At 39.5% G+C, this 20,011-nt stretch overlaps 1 protein-coding gene across 4 annotated transcripts in view; it reads right to left on the bottom strand.

The window, feature by feature from the left end:
* diaph2 (diaphanous-related formin 2) overlaps positions 1-20,011 on the bottom strand; it is a 496,954-nt gene that overhangs the window by 66,326 nt on the left and 410,617 nt on the right. For 3 of the 4 annotated variants that reach the window (XM_063000538.1, XM_063000542.1, XM_063000539.1), the window contains one exon: positions 8,320-8,412. In XM_063000538.1, coding sequence (XP_062856608.1) covers positions 8,320-8,412 — 93 coding nt within the window. Of the gene's footprint in view, positions 1-4,869; positions 5,010-8,319; positions 8,413-20,011 lie in introns of those variants that run through there. The other variant, XM_063000540.1, reaches the window with a different exon arrangement.

Here is a 20,011-nt window from a genome sequence, read left to right as displayed (position 1 = left end):
CGCCCATAACAGTTATTCTTTTTTTTTATATATCTGATCCTTTACTGGACGGTCAAGAAACACTGACTTTGCTAGATAACTTGAGCCAATGGCAATATGGTGTGTTTACAATGGAAGCACTCTAAGGGGACAGTAAATGTAGCTGGCTAAATATGTAATTATGTAATTTCTGGTAATATGTAATTACCATCTTTTCACATTAAATCTAAGATAAACATGATTTTATTAAGATCAACATTAAATCAATCTGATAAGTCTAATCTACAATGGTAGGGAATACTATGATATGCACTTCTGTCTTCAAGACTCCAACTACTTTAGAAAAGTAGTTTCTAAACAGTTATGTTCTTATTTACATGAAAACAGTGTTCATGAAAAATTTCAATCAGGATTTAGACCCAAACCGCATTAATTATGGTACTTAATAATGTATTAATGTCCTCTGATAATGGATGCGTCTCTTTTCTTGTTCTATTAGATCTTCGTGCAGTGTTTGATACCGTCGATCATAAAATTTTACTGAATAGGCTAGACAATACAGTAGGTATTAAAGGACTCGCACTCTCTTGGTTTAAATCCTATTTAACTGACCGCTCTCAATTTGTCTATATGTCTATTTATCTATAAATAATAAATGCTCGGAAATTACAAAAGTAAAATATGGTGTTCCACAGGGGTCAGTATTGGGACCTCTATTATTTGCACTATATATACTTTCATTAGCAGAAATTATTCATAAACATGGCATTAATTTTCACTGCTATGCAGATGACACTCAGCTGTACATACCAGCCAAACCAAATGATACTGACACAATCAGTAAGACTGAAGATTGTGTAAACGACATAAAAAACTGGATGTCGTGTAACTTTCTTTTACTTAATTCAGATAAAACAGAGGTATTACTTGTAGGATCTAAGGCTGCGAGAGACAAGTTGTCTAACCTGGTGCTAAACCTAAACAAACACTTCCTCTGTTACTCCCAGCTCAGATGTAAAAAACTTGGGTGTCACAATAGACTCAGTCCTCTCCTTTGATGCACATGTTAATAAAATTACTAGAGTTGATTTCTTTCATTTGCGTAATATCTCTAAAATAAGAAATTTTAATAATATAATATAAATGACGCTGAAAAACGTCCGTGATCCATGGATCCATGCGTTTATAACTTCTCGGTTAGATTATTGTAATGCTCTTCCAACTGGATGCTCTGGTAGATCCATAAACAAACTCCAGTTGGTTCAAAATGCAGCAGCTCGAATGCTAACCAGAACTAGAAAATTTGATCATATTAGTCCTGTTCTATCATCTCTACACTGGCTGCCAGTTAAATTCCGCATTGATTACAAAATACTTATAAAGCGCTACATGGTCTGGCTCCACAGTATCTGAGTGAACTTACTGATCACTACAAACCAGCACGTTCACTTCGTTCACAAGTTGCAGGGTTACTGATAGCTCCTACAATTAAAAAGATCACGGCTGGTGGAAGAGCATTTTCTTACAAAGCTCCACAACTTTGGAATAATCTTCCTGCCTCTGTCGGGGACTCGGACACAGTCTCAATGTTCAAGTCTAGATTGAAAACATATTTATTTACTTAGGCTTTTGATAAGTCTTGTCAAACCAAACAAGCAATTTTACTCCTAACGGTTTCACATTGTAACTACATTTTCTGTTGTTTTACCCCGAGGTGGTTCTGACGGAAACCTGTTTACCCTCTCAAGGTTAAAGACTGCAAGTCGAGACTGCAGTGCCAACAATGCTGCTCCTACTAGATGGGATGGAAACCTGGCGTGTTTGCACCAAAATGTCCAGAACTTACAAGGAACTTTATCACAGACTAGACTGAACAATGAAAAACTCCAATTCTTTTTTTCTAGTTACAACTTTCAGTTCAATTTAATTTTGTGTTTGTATGATTTGTGTAAATCCTATTTATTTAAAGTATCCTCCAGGCCACCCAAAGAGGATGAGTCCCTACTGAGTCTGGTTCCTCTCAAGGTTTCTTCCTGTAATTTTAAGGGAGTTTTTCCTCTCTCAATAGGGGTTTTTTGTCTGTTGGTCCTGGATTCTGTTGCTTTGAGACAATGTCCATTGTACAAAGCACTATATAAATAAATTTGACTTGACTACAGTTATTAAAAAACTACAAAACAATCCACCTCTTTAGACAGCATTAATCAGAGCGTTTAAGCCTTTCACATGATACACAACAAGCAAATCCAGAACTGCTATAAAAATGCAAACTCTGCCGTCTCATTTCATAGCTTACTAGTGGTCATGCCATATTTTACTCACAATGTTTTGTTCAATACAACAGTTCAGGGTTTTGTGAAACAGTGAGAATCAGTTTCACTCAGATAGGTCTGTGTTTTGCTTCAGACATCATATAATAATTCGTCTAATTGGTGGCTCTTTAAAAAGGTCAGTGACAAACTGGGTCAAGGTTCAATCAGATTAAACTTTAAGCACAGCGACAAGCAATAAAAGCAGCAAGTCAAAGTAGCAGCAGTGTGTGCCGCTGAGGGAAGCGCAGCAACAAAGAAAGTAGCACCACCTCACCTCATAGAAAACAATAGCACAGCAGTGCAAAAGCACTTTTGTCACACATTATGTGAATGCAGTCTTAGTCATAGTTCCCAAGTCACACTGATAGATGATCATTGCTGTTCTTTTTCCAAAGGATCTTTTGAATATTAAGCTATTTTTCCTAACCGAATACCTTGTTTCTCCCCGTCTGCTTTCTCACATCTCCCTAGAGTTGCAAAATATACATCAAAAGCAGGAGACAGACTCCAATCTATTATCTTCTTTGCATGGTGAGTTATGTTAGTGATATCTGGAATCTACTAAGCCATTCTAACCAATAGGAAGCATGGTAACCTTTGCGTCCCTTTGGCCCAAAGCAAACTATGTTTTACCCTTAAGAGCCCCTTGGGCAAAAGCCAATAATAGCATCGAGCTGTATACTTTGGTGGAGTGTTTGATAACTGGGGGGTAGTAGTCTAGCTTTTAAATAGTGGAACTACACAGCAGCATCACTCTTATCTGGTTTGTGTGTAAATGTGATTAAATAAATATTTAATTTGTGTTTAAGCTAACTGCTACCATTGTGCTATGATTATTTATCTTCAGTAACTGGTTTATCCTGGTCAGGGTCATGATATATACTGGACAGGTTGCCAGTTCATCACAGGGCAAACTCAATCACACACACATTTCAGTAGTTCAGATTAACCTGACTGCATGTCTTTGGACTGTGAGATGAAACCGGAGCACCCAGAGGCAACTCATGCAGACATGAGGAGAACATGCCAACTTCACACAGAAAGGACCTGGTCCGCTCCACCTGGGAACTGAACACATGACCTTCTTGCTGTGAGGTAACAGTGCTACCCATCAAGCCACAGTGTCGATCGATCTTTATTAAACATACAGAGCCTACTTTTCACTCTGCCTAAAAGAATGAACCACCAAGAAGATTGGGCTCATATGTCATAACTCTGACAGGTATTAAATCACTGTATCTTTGTTTTAATAGAGGAATGATACAGGAACACTTTAGAAGTAGGAAAGGTCATGATAGATGAAAGAGAAACTCCAGAACAGAAAAGCTTAGGGATTTTAATAACTACGCAATCAAGCAAGGTTGTAAATTTTTGGCTTTTTTACAGTTGACTATATCCTCAATTCTTTAAAAATCTGAAAATAATTTAAAATGCACATACAGTACTGTGCAAAAGTCTTAGGCAACCATTATATTTATTTTGTTAGCAATGGTATAATGACAATATATAATTAATTCTAATGAATTTTTTTAAATTATTAATATAATTAAAAAATATATAATTTTATTTATTAATTAATATAATTAATTAATAAAACGCAGTTGTAGACTAATGGTTAAGGTACTGGACTAGTAACCAAAAGGTTGCTGGTTCAAACCTTACCACTGCCAGGTTGCCCCTGTTGGGCCCTTGAGCAAGGCCCTTAACCTTCAATTGCTTAGACAATATACTGTCACAGTACTGTAAGTCACTTTGGATAAAAAAAGCGTCTGCTAAATGCCAAAAATGTACAAATGTAAATGTACAAATTCTCAGTCTCTGTATTAGAATACAAACAGAAAATATAGGACAATTGTATGCAGTCTTTAAAAAAAGGCCGGCCGCTCAGGTGGCGCAGTGGTAAAATACGCTAGCACACCAGAGCTGGGATTTCGAATACATCGTATCGCGTGGGCGGTTATATTAACAACGTTTGACTGTTATTCATCCAGGGAAGGGAGCCAGATAGGGACCTCATAACTGGTGCAATTATGACCTCTGCTGGCTGATTGATGGCATGGTGGAATAATGCTGATCAGGGTGTTGCTCTCTGTGCACAAGGCTGCTTCACATATGAACTCGACTCGTGCAGGTGAAAAGATGCTACTGCTCCCGTGTCGGAGGGTGCGTGTGTCAGTTCACTTCCCTCAATCGGGGAGTAGGTCAGCACCAGTAGAGAGGAAGCATAACACAATTGGGTAAAATTGGACATGCTAAAAATCAAGAGAAAAAGGGAGAAAATTCATTTAAAAAGGCCAAACCTAAACCTAAATGGAAAGTAACCCAACTTTCTGTCATTGCTAACACTTGTATTTGTCCCACTATTTCATGTCAGATAGACTGCTCTAAAAAAATCCATTACAAAAAGTTGCAAGATATGTTTGAGCATTACATACACATGCTGTATGAGTTTAATTCATTGAAAGCTTAATAATAAGTATAAGACCAACTTTTTATCACATAATTTCATTCAAAATGCCAAAGATCACATAATCTGACAGTTATAACATCATATTTTTTAGCAACAATGCCACTCTAAAAAGGAAAGAAACAAACAAACAACAAACGAATGCAGTGAAATCATATTTGGAGAGGAAGACAACTGATAAATCACTGACAGTCATGGACTGGCCTCCACAGAGTCCAGACCTAAATATTATAGAGGCAGTATGGGATCACCTGGACAGAGAAATAAACAAAATAAAAGACAGCCTAAGTCAAAAGAAGAACTCTGAAAAGTGATGAAAGAAGCCTGGTATTATATACCAGAAGATTACTTTCGAAAAACTTTAAGACAGTCGCCCCAAAAGTGTTCAAGATGTGCTTAGTGGCAAGGGAGGTCACATTACATACTGACTCTAGCCTTTTTTCACTTTTTTCCAAAGCGACTTACAATTATGTCTAAATACAATTCAAGCACTTGAGGGTTAAGGGCCTTGCTCAGGGACCCAGCAGTGGCAGCTTGGCAGTAGTGGTGCTTGAACTGGCAAACTTTTGGTTAATAATCCAGTACCTTAACTGCTGAGCTATTGCTGCTCGTATATCATAATATCAAAGTTGTGGAAATTTGGGATTAATTCTACATTTGCTGTGGTGTTCTGTAAATTACCAGCTAGATGATTTAATCTGCTGATGAGGCTCTACATGAAGTCTGAATTTAACAATGAGGCCTGCAATCAATAGTCAAGGTTTTTGTTTGTTTGTTTATTTGGATTTTACCGTCATGTTTTGCACTCTTTGGTTACATTCATGACAGACAGGGAGTTACTTGTTACACAAGATTCATCAATTCACAAGGTTATATCAAACAGTCATAGACAATTTTGTATCTCCATTTCACCTCACTTGCATGTCTTTGGACTGTGGGAGGAAACTGGCGCACCTGGAGGAAACCCATGCAGACCAGTGGAGAACATGCAAACTCCACACAGAAAGGACCCGAACTGCCCCACCTGGGGATTGAACCCAGGACCTTCTTGCTGTGAGGCGACAGAGCTACCCACCGAGCCACCGTGCCGCCCCAATAGTCAAGGTAAAAAATAGGCTTTAATACATTAAAAGCCTGTTTTTTGGTTGTTCTGTGTACTGGGAGACAGTTTCTAGCATGTCAAGCTGCAGGGGACAAATAAGGAAAATATATAATGATAAAATAAAATCAGAAAATAACAAAACTTGATCAAAGACAGCCTAAACACATGCTGCTGTTCTCTGTCTTGGTGAAATGTTGGTTAAAATGTTATTGTGTAAGTGTTGATCACAAACAGGTAAAATCAGACTGAGCACTTGCCCCTGCAGCTTGACATGCTAGAAACTGTCTCCCAGTACACAGAACAACCAAAAAACAGGCTTTTAATGTATTAAAGCCTATTTTTTACCTTGACTATTGGGGCGGCACGGTAGCTCGGTGCTTTAAGAATTCAATTATCTATGCCTAAATTATAGACACTAACTTCTCTACATAGGCTTTGCACATATGACTAATTAAAAACCTTATAAATCTATTTCTAAAATATAAACTACAATATTAAAAATAATCTTTAAAACACTAATGCACAATGCATTTGTCCTCCACAGCCACGAAGCTCAGTTAGATGTTTTGTACAATGTGGACCAGCTCAGGTCTAGAAAAGGAGACTCCAGACAAAAGCATGTAAGAAGAAGTGCGAGTATGCAGCCCTCCCAAGTGACATATGCCTGGCAGGCTCTGTCAGGGGGCATCAAAACGGACATCACTGTTGTCCTGAGTGAGAGGCAGGTTTGAATTTGCATGACACTTCACTTATTCATACCCTCTAATTAGACCTCTGTGCTGGCATGTGGGGTCCATGGAGAGAATAGGAGGTTGTTAGGATAGAAGAAGCAAAGCTCTGGTTTTCTCCAACCCAAAGACAAGTAAGTTAGGTGAATTGGAGATACAAAATTGCCTGTGACTGACATTAAATATTGAAATACACAAAGTGTAAAACATAACATTAAAATCCTAATAAATGAATAAACATTAACATGTACACCATATGGCCAACAGTATGAGGTGATGCAACTAATGCTGAGGTTTATGAAATGGATTACAGTGGTACCTTGTAACTCAGCGTCCCCTAAACTCAAAATCTTTGAAACTCAACGCCCTTCGTCGAGAAATTTGTACCCTTAAACTAAACGTTTCCCTTAAACTCAACGTGTTCAGTTTTTTGTTTTTTTTAATAATTATTTCATTTCAAATTAACAATGAACAGTCACTTTGTTTAGCGCTTGGCTTGAGCGGTGTGGAAAAACGTCATCAAAGTATGAATATGATATGAAACTGCATTTGTGTGGAATAAAGCTCCATATGTATCTGTGTTTAGCTGGATTTTCCTCACTGTTTCACTTCTAAACTTGTGTTATAGCTTGGGTAGTTCTGAGAAATTGTAAGAATCAGCTTTTTATTTCAGTGTTTTTATATTGGTGTTATTTTCAGTGAATAAGTGTCAAAAACAACCCCATTATTTTACATAAGCCTAAAATATAAGCAGTTCCCATACAGGTTTCCCATACATCCTTATGGGAAAAAATACCTTAAACTCAATGCCTTTAAACTCAACACCAGTCCCAGAACCAACCAACACTGAGTTTCAAGATACCACTGTATGAAGGTGATTTGCTTCTAACTTTTTTTGGAAATCGTTTGGGGAAGGCCCTTTCATGCACGGCACTTTGTTCACACACACACAAAAAAAAAGACATTCCATCTGCCCTAGATTATTATTATTACTATTACTGATAATAATATAAAACAAATTATTATTATAAAGCTAATTCATTATTAGGGTGATAAATAAGTCAAGGTTTTGTCATATTTTTCCATTACTGAAACATTTTATATGTGCACATTTTGTTCACCTAGGCTATACACACGTGCTGTGCAGCTTACCTCTGGGGATTTTGATGACATGTGAGCCTGCCAGCAGTAAATATGCATGGACAAATGACTCAAAGAATGACGTTTTGGGGCCACCGCAACCATAGCACAAAGGTAGTATGGGTATAGAGACATGTCTACCTGTCCTTGGCATTTTAATTCAACATGGCACCTCTGCCAGCTGGCCTGTTCCTCCCCCACCTTTCTTGTGCCTAGAATATTCATCATGGCATGATGGAATATGTTAACATTAAGATTATGTTAAGCCATTCTCTGTGGATCCCGTAACTACAACCCATTTTTATTGTAATCAGTGGCGTATGAATAGCAAAGTAGCAATAAATCTGTTAAGAAATGCATCAGAGACATATTGTTACACATAATGAAGAGCTCTAGAATGCTAGGCTATAGAAGGGCAAAAAGAAAACTGCTAGATGAGTGAGAAATGGAGACCACTACTTTGTAGAAGTGATAAGATGAACATACTATATTACTGAGGGTGACTGTTTGGAGTTGTGTAGGAAGTAGGAAAGTGAAGGTGTGTAGGTAGTAGAAAATAGAATTAATACTGGATGAAATTTGGACTTTTACCAGTGCGTGGGGTTCTTTTCCTACGGTCACGGAAAGCTGCACCAGACTGCAATGCCTCCATCAGGCTGTCCATCACACCTGTCTCATCCCCTTCTGTAGGAGAAAAAGGGCACAGAAAGAGAGAGTTACATTTTAGTCTAGTAAATATAATAATAATAATAATAATAATAACAATAACACTAATCATAATACCATTCCCTGAAAAGTTGAGACATTTTGTAAAATGCAATAAAATACAACCCCAAATCAGAAAATGTTGGGACAGTATGGACAATGCAAATAAAAGAAAAATGCAGTGTTCCTCACATTTACATGACTTTTATTTGATTGCAGACAGTTTGAACCCAAGCTATTTCATGTTTTGTCTGCTCAACTTAATTTCATTTATTAATATACCTGCAACACATTCCAAAAAAAGTGGGGACAGGGGCAATTTAGGGCTAGTAATGAGTTGAAAAAACTAAATAATGATGTGATTCCGAACAGGTGATGTCAACAGGTGATTGTAATCATGGTTTGGAACAAAAGCAGCATCCAGGAAAGGCTGAGTCTTTGATGAGCAAAGATGATCAGAGGATCTCTAGTTTGTCAACAAATGTGAAAGAAAGTGACTGAAATGTTTAAAAACAATGTATCTCAAAGAAAGATTGGAAGGGATTTGCACATTTCTCCCTCTACATTGCATAATATCATTAAACGATTTAAGGAATCGGGAGAAATTTCAGTGCGTAAAGGCCAAGGACGCAGGCTTAAGCTGAAAGCCTGTGATCTTCAATCCCTCAGACGGCACTTCATCAAGAACCGCCACTCAACAATAGCTGATATAACCACATGGGTGAGGGATTACTTTGGCAAACCTTTGTCAAGCACTACAATACAGAGTTACATGCACAAATGCCACTTAAAACTTTACTTTTCAAAAAAGAAGCCTTATGTTAATAATGTCCAGATTTGAACTGTAAATCTTTATTTAACTGATAAGAGTAAAATAAAAATAAAAAATTAAATGTTTTAACTAATCAACTTACTTGTATTTTGTGAATATAAATACATTTAGAATTAAATGCCTGCATTATACCCCAAAAAGTTCTGACTTTTTAATAAATATTTTGGAAACTGAGGACACTAATTGTTGCAGTAGCAAGCATTTCTAAATTCCATCTATTCAACAGGCTACATAATGTACTCAACATTCAGAAAAAAAAAAACAAGAAACAAAACTGCCATTTAAATGACAAAGTAGAAGGCAAAAAATAAATAAACAAACAAACTGTACCGCAATACCGCATATTAAAAAGTAAAGCACTAAGCAGCGCCTGCTAACACATGGAGAGGAGCCAAAGGATGAAAGCATTTGCTGATGGCCACTGACAGATTTTCATTCTGCTGCTTGTGCAGAGGAGCTAAATGCCCTTTACCAAGATTTAGTGTGGAGCCAGTCAATATCAAGGCTTTTTATCATTGTTCTGTTGATGACAGTGGGATGTGCCTTAAAAAACCAGCTACCAAACTGCTGAGTGTGACTGCAGCTGCAGGGGTAGAGGGCTCACTATCAAAAAGGCAATAAGGTCCAGGATTAGGCCAATGAAAATATATAAACCTCAGGGCAGAAAAGAATAAGTATGACTTTATCCTCCTCTCTGGATTATAAATACTATAAAATGTTACTACTGGACACTGTTCAATGTATTTTTTTTTTAATATATACACCGACTAGGCATAACATTATGACCACTGACAGTTGAAGTGAATAACACTGATTATCTCTTCATCACGGCACCTGTTAGTGGGTGGGACATATTAGGCAGCAAGTAAACATTTTATCCTCAGAGTTGATGTGTTAGAAGCAGGAAAAATGGACAAGTGTAAGGATTTGAGCAAATTTGACAAGGGCCAAATTGTGATGGCTAGACGACTGGGTCAGAGCTTCTCCAACTCAAACAACAGCTCTTGTGGGGTGTTCCCGGTCTGCAGTGGTCAGTATCTATCACCACTGCAGACTGGGAACACCCCACAAGAGCTGTAGTTTGAGTTGGAGATGCTCTGACCAGTCATCTAGCCAAGACTGTTCCAAGAAAGGAACAGTGGTAAACCAGCGACAGGGTCATGGGCGCATTGATGCACGTGGGAAGCTAAGGCTGGCCCTTGTTGGCCGATCCAACAGACGAGCTACTGTAGCTCAAATTGCTGAAGAAGTTAATGCTGGTTCTGATAGAAAGGTGTCAGAATACACAGTGCATCACAGTTTGTTGCGTATGGGGCTGCATAGCCGCAGACCAGTCAGGGTGCCCATGCTGACCCCTGTCCACCGCTGAAAGCACCAACAATGGACACGTGAGCATCGGACCTGGACCACGAAGCAATGGAAGAAGGTGGCTTACCTCTGGAACACCAGGAAGGTGGTCATAATGTTATGCCTGATTAGTGTATTTAAATAAATGCCCTGCTATCATGGCTCACTGCCTGGCGATGTGATGATCCCTGTCGATTTGTTGCTGACGTTCAATCTCTGAAGTTCAATCACAAGCTAGCTGAGGCTGGTGTGCAGTTGGTAGTTTCTTAGACCGAGGGAACAATTGCAATCACACTAGCAACCAAGACTGCCAGCTGTGTAGTGAATGTGTGATTCCACCAACACATTGTTTTGTTCACGTGCAGAGCTGACTCATCAGTGCCCCTGCTCGCAGTGCAGCTCTGTTGATATTCCAAACCTGGAGAATATGCCATACAACAACCAGTCAATGACTCTTGTGGTCTCTTGGTTCAATACGGTGTACGCTTCAGGTCAGTAGGTGAAGTAATTCATGGCAACCAAGACACATTGGATCCCCTGGTCAGAAAATGGTCGGGTTTCCTTGGTCAATCGGGCCTAGAATGTCAATTGTCACATGATCCATTAGGGAGCTGGCCTGCAGCCACTGAAAGGGTGCCCATAACTGACCTATCTAATCTAGCTGTGCAGACATTGTACCTACGATAGAACCACTCCATGTCTGAACAGCTGCCAATCCAAAAGAACCGGTCTGCCAGACGCCACGTCTTACTTATGCCAAGGTGCCCGGGGCCTGCAGGGCCTCCGTACCCACCTCCAAAACAACCAGCTGCAAGTGGTGTTGAGTTCTGGCCAGCATGCTTCACCTCCTGTACAACAGTCCATCAAGCAAGAAAAGCATTAACCACATCTCCACCAGCCTTTTTATAGATTTGCTGTGGGTGCTGGCCTTTCTCTGTCCAGCTCATCCCACTAGCAAGATCAAGGACTGCCTGTTGCTCTACCACTAGTATTAGATCTCAGCCATCAACTATTATGTTCATTGCACAAGCCGCCTCTGCTGCTGCTTCTATTTGCTGGCTGCACACTTGCTGCCTGCAGTCTGCCAGGACAAACTGTCAGCATTCGTGTGTTTTGGTGCTGCCTGATAGACCATATCAAACTGGATGGCGGCAGTGCTTTCAGCCATCTTGTTAGCTGGTCCTCCGGCGATTTAAAACTTGGTAGCCAGCGAAGCAAAGAGTGGTCCGTGCAGAGAGTAAATTTATGACCATAAAGGTAGTGCCTAAAGTGCTTGGTCACATCCACCACTGCCAGCAGTTCCCAGCATGCAACAAAGTAGTTGTGTTTCTGCTGGCTTAGCACTATGCTGAAGTAGGTTACCACTTTCTCCACTACTGATTTAAACAGCAATAATCCACACAGGACCTCCATGATGAGTCCTTTTTTTTGGCTAACACCACCAATGAGGTCCATGAGCTCCCTGAGGACCGAATCACTTCAGCTTCTGCCATTTACAACACCATCTGATCAGCTGTTTGTCGTAGCATATAAGGCAGTTGGCAGGGCCTTTGGTAAAAGAGAGCAGCAATGCCGATGTGGATCTAGTGTCAGCAGATGTTGGTGTGGCGGCAGTAGCTGTCGTTAATGGCGAATACGTGATGGTAGCGGTGAATGAGGGCTGACAGCTGATGGTTTTCTTCATCACTCAGGCCCAGGCTGCTGCACTGGAGCATGGGAGAGAGAGTGAATCATTATGAATTTGGGCCACCATCAGCCATCTCTGTCTGGCAATTTAGCTCTTTTATTTTTGCTTTTCTATTTTTTCGCCACACCAATTTCTCACCCCGATGCGTTTCCCACTCTCCAACTACAGTGCCGGCACAGCAGGAATAATGGTGGCTTTTATGATGTCGAAACCCAGGATGCACTTGTCTCCAATGTCCGTGATCTTGAAGTCATGCTTGATCTGTTGACTGCCAAGTTTTAGCAGTAGCTGCTGTTCTCCTTTTACTTTTAAAGCTTGTCCGGTTACTACACGCTCAATGGATGGTTACCAGTGATGGTGGAATGGAATAATGCCAGGATTAATGAGGCTGATAGTTGATCCGGTGCGAACAGTGCTGTAACCGGCATGCCATCACCTGAGCATGAAATGGTCAGCTGTTTTGGGTGGCCAGGCGTCCATTTCTTGCAGAGTCTAGGTCATGATTGAGCAGTGTCGGTGTGAGCTTTGGGCCTAATAGCGCCCATATTGTTTGCAGTGGTGACAGGTAGCATGGTTGGCTGGTCTTGAACTGCTTTCTTATAGCTGTTGTCTCTTTCATGTGTTGGGACCACACCTATTGGCTTTAGATCGTAGCTGCCATCCATTACAGGAGAAGCGTAGCTGCTGCTGTAGCTTTTGGGACCCTACTTAGCCCTACTCTGGCGGTGGCTAAGAATTTCTTTGTCCATGTCTATTGCGTCTTTCTGCGGCAAGTCGGACAAGTTTCTTGCCTCAGAGATGCTGACGTTGATGAAGTTAGTATCTGAGGTCTGGGATCCACTGGCACTTACCAAAACATTGATGCTTATATGTTACGCATCGGTCGGGTAGAAGATCTGTGAGAGCTTGTAACACCTCGCCCTCTAGCATGACAGCCAGCTGCACAGCTGTGGTTGTCCCATTCCATCCAGCAGCTGTTTCCACAAACTCAAATTGCAATATGGTGCCCAGTTACTGCTACTGTTGTACTTTCGTATTTTGAGGAGTGGCTATGTTTACCAGGTGGTGATGGAAGCTTGTGGCATGGAAAGTGTGTTGGTCCAATGCAGGCATAACACTGGGCAGGACACTGTGCACTTGTACGTGCCCTACTGACTGCTGCGGTTAAACATCCCTGTTTCTAATGTATGCATCTGGGAGGGACGCTGCAACCCTCCAGCTAGCACATCAAGCGTCTTTAGGTGATGTAATCTTCCTCAGAGCTGTGGGTATGTGACACCCCACAATCACCCGTGCTTTACTGCAGGTTGGTCACTTTGAGGGAGTGTACAATTACCCCTTAAAGGTAAGCCCGGTTCATTACATCTGTGGTTTCTTTCTGTCCCTTGCCAGCATCATCTCCCTCTGCCTTACCAGTCATGCTTTCATAGCATGACTTAGTGACTCACTAAGGTCCTGGTAGGTTGTCCCAGGTACCTGGAGCCATGCTGACTGCCGTGCATCCCACAGCTTCTGGAGGGTGCATGGGGGAGGATCCATATAGCGAACATGACGATCGTGGTGGTCCCACAGATGCCCAGTTGAGTTAAAGTCTGGGGAATTAGGGGGCCAGGGTAGTACGTGGAAGTCTTGGTCATGCTCTTCCAGTCAATGTCCGACATTTCTAGCTGTGTGACATGTCGCATTGTCTTGCTGAAGATCCCATCCGCCCCAGGGAAGACAATTTTACCCATGGTACTTTTACCCATGACAGCAACGAAGGACATATGTGCAGAAAGCCTATCGCACACCTTATATACCTACCAAGACAGGTCACAAATCATAACTTCCTTCATAAGCTATGCACTGCCGCCACCAAAAGTATGAAGTTGTCATAATACTGTGACTCGACTGTGTATTAGCTATCAACGACTGACGGTTCTTGATCCAGTGCCTTCCCCTTTACACACTAAAATTCCTCCAGATTCCTTGAATTGTTTAATGACTTTATGCATTGTGGAGGGAGAAATACTTTTTTGAGGAACATTGTTTGCTAAACTCTAGATCATCTGCCTATCTTTGCTCCTCAAAGACTCGTGGATACCGCTTTAGTGCCAAATCATGATTCTGATCACCTGTTGACATCACCTGTTTAAAATCATCATTATTTAGTTGCCCATATCCCAACTGTTTTTGGAATGTGTTGCAGGCCTGATATGCAGGAATGGATGTTTATTGGAAAATTGAATTAAGCTGACCAAATACTGCAGTTTATTATTATTATTTGCTTTTTTGGTTAACCCAAAATTAAGCAAAAAATTTCTAAAAGTCAAAGCAATGTCTTCTAGACGTTTATCCTGAACACTGATCTATTAGCTTGGTTTAAACCAGGGCATGTCTGTTAACTTGTGGTGCCTGCCAAGTTCATCAACTACTGTGCAGTTGGAGTCAGCCTCAAAAGTCACACCTGCTTAATTTTTTTTACTGTTCCTAAAACATGTTCTCACCAACCAGGTCATTCCACACAGATAAACATTTATTAAAGGCAATATAAGTCTGGACACTTCCTGACAGCTTCTTCTACATTTCCTCCTTCATGGAGACCCAGGCATCACAGGGGGCACCTGACACTTTGATCAATTTGTCCTACTTTTCGCTTAACTGTAGCCCAATTCATCATCTGTAATGAGCAAGACTTTAGAGCCCTGGTAGACTCGGATCATAACAAAATGTCTAGATATGAAGAAGTAAAATTACTAAATTGGGAAACGTTCCCAACGTTTGAAAAGACCACTCTTTTCAGGATGACAAAGTGACATTTGATGGCCAGGGTAATGAACTGTACATATATATATAAATAAATAACACAAATATATAAATATATATATATATATATATATATATTTGTAACGTTGTACACACACACAAACACACAATGGTATTTTATTATAAGTAAAATGTGCAATATGTTTCAGAAAAAAAGAATAAATGAAATTAAACCCTTCTAAGAGGTAAGAGATTGGAGGATAATTCCAAAGATATTAAATTAGTTAATGTCAGGCTCTCTGCAGGCTAGTCAACTTGCTCCCCATCAAACTGTCAAACCATTTTTATGGACTTTACATTCTGTGCTGGGTCATAGTCATTATGAAACAGAAAAAAAAAGTTTTTTTCCCAAACTGTTTTCACAAATTGCACAAAAAGCACACAGTTCTCACTATGCTGTAGCAGTTTCAGTAAAAAAATCCAGTTTCCAGTTTGCATTTGATCAGAAGAAAAAAAGTCTGTTTACATGCACATGGTTAACAGCCCTATATTATGCAGCAAAAGTTAAAAGAGTTGTATAATAAAGATATATACACTGCATATTTCAAATTTTAAATATTGATTCCAGAAATAATAATTACTATTATTGTAATATTTACAACCCCAAACCAGAAAAAGTTGGGACAGCATGGAAAATGCAAATAATAATAATAATAATAAAAAACACACAGAGTTTCTTACATTTACTTTGACATTTATTTGATTGCAGACAGGATGAACCTGAGATATTTCATGTTTTGTCTGCTCAACTTCATTTATTAATAAACATCCATTCCTGCATTTCAGACCTGCAACACATTCTAAATAAAGTTGGGACAGTAAAGCATTTACCACTTTGTAACATTGCCATTCCTTTTCACCACATTTAAAAGACATTTTAGCACCGAGGATACCAAGTGATTTAGTGTTTCAGCTTTTATTTTGTCTCATTCTTCCTGCAAACACGTCTTAAGATGTGCAACAGTACGGGGTCTTCATTGTCGCATTTTTTGTTTTAAAATTTTCCACACATTCTCTATTGGGGACAGGTCAGGACTGTAGTCCAGTACCTGTACCCTCTTCTTCCACAGCCATGCCTTTGTAATGTGTGCAGCATGTGGTTTTGCATTGTCTTCTTAAAAAATGCATGGACGTCCCTGGAAAAGATGACGCCTTGTAGGCAGCATATCAATGTACTTTTTTAAGATCTCAGTGTACTTTTCTGTATTAATCTTGCCATTACAGAAGTGTTAACTATCTTTGCCAAGGCCAAAGACACAGCCCCATACCATGACAGACCCTGGCTTTTGGACTCGTTGCTGATAACAGTCTGGATGGTCCTTTTCATCTTGGTCCGGAGCACACAGTGTCCATTTTTTCCAAAAAAGACCTGGAATTTTGATTCATCTGACCACAATACATGTTTCCACTGTGTGATGGTCCATCCAAGATGCCTCTGAGCCCAGAGAAGTTGACACCTCTTCTGGACATGGTTAACATACAGCTTTTTTTTGCACAGTAAAGTTTTAAGTGGCATTTGTGCATGTAACTCCGTATTGTAGTGCTTGACAAAAGTATGGCAAAGTAATCGCTTGCCCATGTGGTTATATCAGCTATTGTTGAGTGGCGGTTCTTGATGCAGTGCCGTCTGAGGGATCGAAGATCACAGACGTTCAGCTTAAGCATGCGCCCTTGGCCTTTACACACTGAATTCCTCCCGAGTCCTTAAATGGTTTAATGATATTATGCACTGTAAAGGGAGAAATATGTAAATCCCTTCCGATCTTTCTTTGAGGTACATTGTTTTTAAACATTTCAATCATTTTCTCACACATTTGTTGACAAACTGGAGATCCTCTGGCCATCTTTACTTATTAAAGACTCAACCTTTCCTGGATGCTGCTTTTGTACCAAACCATGATTACAATCACCTGTTGACATCAACTGTTTGGAATCACGTCATTATTTAGTTTTTTCACCTCATTACTAGCTCTAAATTGCCCCCGTCCCAACTTTTTTTGGAATGTGTTGCAGGCCTGAAATGCAGGAATAGAGGGATATTAACAAATTAAATGAAGTTAAGCAGACAAAACATGAAATATCTTGAGTTCAAAAAGTAAATGTAAGGAACACTGCATTTTTATTTTATTTTCATTTTCCATACTGACCCAACTTTTTCTGATTTGGGGTTGTAATAAATAGTATTATTGTAATATATATATAAAAAACAAGCTTTATTTATTTAAAGACAATGGCTCTTTTGTGTTAAGCTGGGATTTCAGTCATTTGTGATCCTTTTTTGATTGAAATATTTTAATAACTTGTCTTAAAGAATTAACTTACAACATGGTGTGCTGCTTATTAAAACCTTTAGCCAGTTTTTTTCTGCTTTAATCACTTATTAAACATGGGTGTGTTTAGTCTATCAGAAGCCAAATTGTATCATTTGGTTAATAGACAAACTAGTGGAAACATTTTGTACAGAGGGCAAGATGAGAGTGAGTTGAGAATGTAACTGAGAGTGTTGATATGGACAATATCCTAAAACAAATCCAATTCGAGGAATCATTTAAACAGCTGTATGACAGAGTAAATGTAATTGCTTAAACCCAAATAGTTTTTAGCAGAATAAGATCAGCAAACAATTGAACATGTACGGGAAAAATGGAAAGGCTTCGAATGTATGCAGCTTGGTTTGCAAATGTCTATAAAACTAAGAGTATGCCAAAGAGCGTATATGCATGGTAAAGTCAGGGCGAGGTCACAAGGAGTGTGAGAAAACTTCTGGCAAGACACTTAATGAAGCAGGATGCCTGACATTTAATTATTTGGACAACATATGCGTATACACACTCATCTCATATTCTCCTCTCTTCTCACATCCTCATCACCAGCTTAGGGGCTTTAGAATGCCTCTCTGCTACTGTATACGTGATTGAGTGCTGCACACACACTGACTTTTCAGCAACTAAACCAAATCAACAGGATTATGAGAAGAGGGTTGGCAAGGTTGGGCATGCCAATGAACTCCTTTAGACTTTCACAAATCTCAGCTCAGGTTGTTAATGGGAACAAGAACTGCACCACTTAAATGTGTCAGAACAGCATGTCCTTATCTTAGTCTGCATGATAAAGACTGTTGTTTAAGGATCAAGAGTAAGGTAATGTCACGCCACTAAAATGAGTAGTATACTTAAATGATTGGATAATATGAGTATACACTGGCTCTTTTGGTAAGGTCACATGTTTGCATGGCTTCTCTTACCACTATGCAGATGAGACTCATTCCTTCGTTCCCTCCTTCAGACACAAAAAACACAGCCCACATCTCAGCAAGTCTGGCAGACATCTTACTATTAGCTCCAACCCAAGGCCTAGTCATTTCTCCTAATAACTCCTAGATCAAACTGACCAATCTGATAATGTATGCAACCTTGGTGTTGTCCTGGATAGCCAGCTGTCCTGTTTATGCCAGTTCATGCTCTACAACATTAAAAAGATTTGACTATTTCTCTCTGTGTAAGCCACTCAGATTCTTGTCCAATCACCTGTCATCAAGGCTAGACTACTGCAACTCCCTCCTGGCAGGTGCTCACATGTCCACTATTAAACCCCTGCAACTGACTCAAAACACAGCTGCCCACCTGATTTTTAACCAGTCCAAACACTGCCACATCACCTCACTGCTGCGTTCTCTTCACTGGCTTTCTGTAGCTGCCAGCGTTTAGTTCAAAACAATGATTCTTGCCAACAAAGTCCTGCTACTTAATATGCAGTATGTGGTTTACATTTTGAGTTTCCAGTAATAAACTTCACCCACAAACATATTGACAACAAAGCGCTTTTTGACAGATTTCAATAATGTGGATAAAAATTCAATCATTTGCTTTCTAGAGAGTGCTGCAGTAAACTCACTTTTTAAACAGCAGTACACAACTGGTTATATAATTACATTAACAAAACACAAATTAAGAGTTCTTAACAAACAATAACTGCATTCTAAAGCAGAGACAACATAAATACTGCCAACCAATCCACCAAAATCCTTTATCTAGAAGGCAACTATAACATAATTTAAAAGCCAAATCATGCATCCTTTTTAAACAACCATATCCATGCTGTAATTATTCAGAAGGCTCAACATGGTCTGTTGATAAAATCAATTACAATCTATTACCTCATTAAAAAGCGGCCCACAAAAACAAAAAGGATTGATTGAGAAGAAAACACTGCTTTTGTGCTAGAACGCACAGGGCTTTATTTTCCTACTCAAGCTCATTATAGAGAATATCAGTATCCAAATAAATCATGAACTAAATATTGAAATGACTGACTATTATCATCAAAATAGAACATAAACATAATCCGCAACAAAAAACTCATCTGAAACTCTGATTTTCTGCTATAATGTTAAGCTAGACTTGCTTACAGTTGACACTGCAGTTTATACCAGATGAGTCTAACAAGCCAGAACTTTGTGCAAGATTTCTTTACAAACTTAGCACAACATTTTTATGCAGGCTTCTTTGTCCACAGGGGCATTTTTATGATAAATTAAGAGTAAGTCTTCATTATAGTCCTCTTTACAGGCAGCCTGCTAGCCAAATATGAGGTTACCAGCTTTGATTTCTGAACAGAAAATTGTCTGTCAGTTTGCCTGATAATAAAGCATTATTTATTACACCAAAGTTCAGGGGTGTGCTTTACACTGTTCCACCACTTGTCATTGTTCTGTGATTTAACGTTTGTGTGCAGCTGAAAGGGTACTTTGGATTTTTAGTTAGTGGTGCAATCAAGCAAATACACTGATCAGCCATAACATTAAAATCACCTTCTTGTTTCTACAATCACTGTCCACAGTGTAGGTATTATTTAGGTGGTGGATCATTCTCAGCACTGCAGTGACACTGACATGGTGGTGGTGTGTA

Source organism: Trichomycterus rosablanca, chromosome 8 (assembly GCF_030014385.1).
Source record: "Trichomycterus rosablanca isolate fTriRos1 chromosome 8, fTriRos1.hap1, whole genome shotgun sequence".
NCBI classification, from domain to species: Eukaryota; Metazoa; Chordata; class Actinopteri; order Siluriformes; family Trichomycteridae; genus Trichomycterus; species Trichomycterus rosablanca.
The sequence above is the reverse complement of the archived record's forward strand: the minus strand, read 5'-3'. Positions and strand labels throughout refer to the sequence as shown.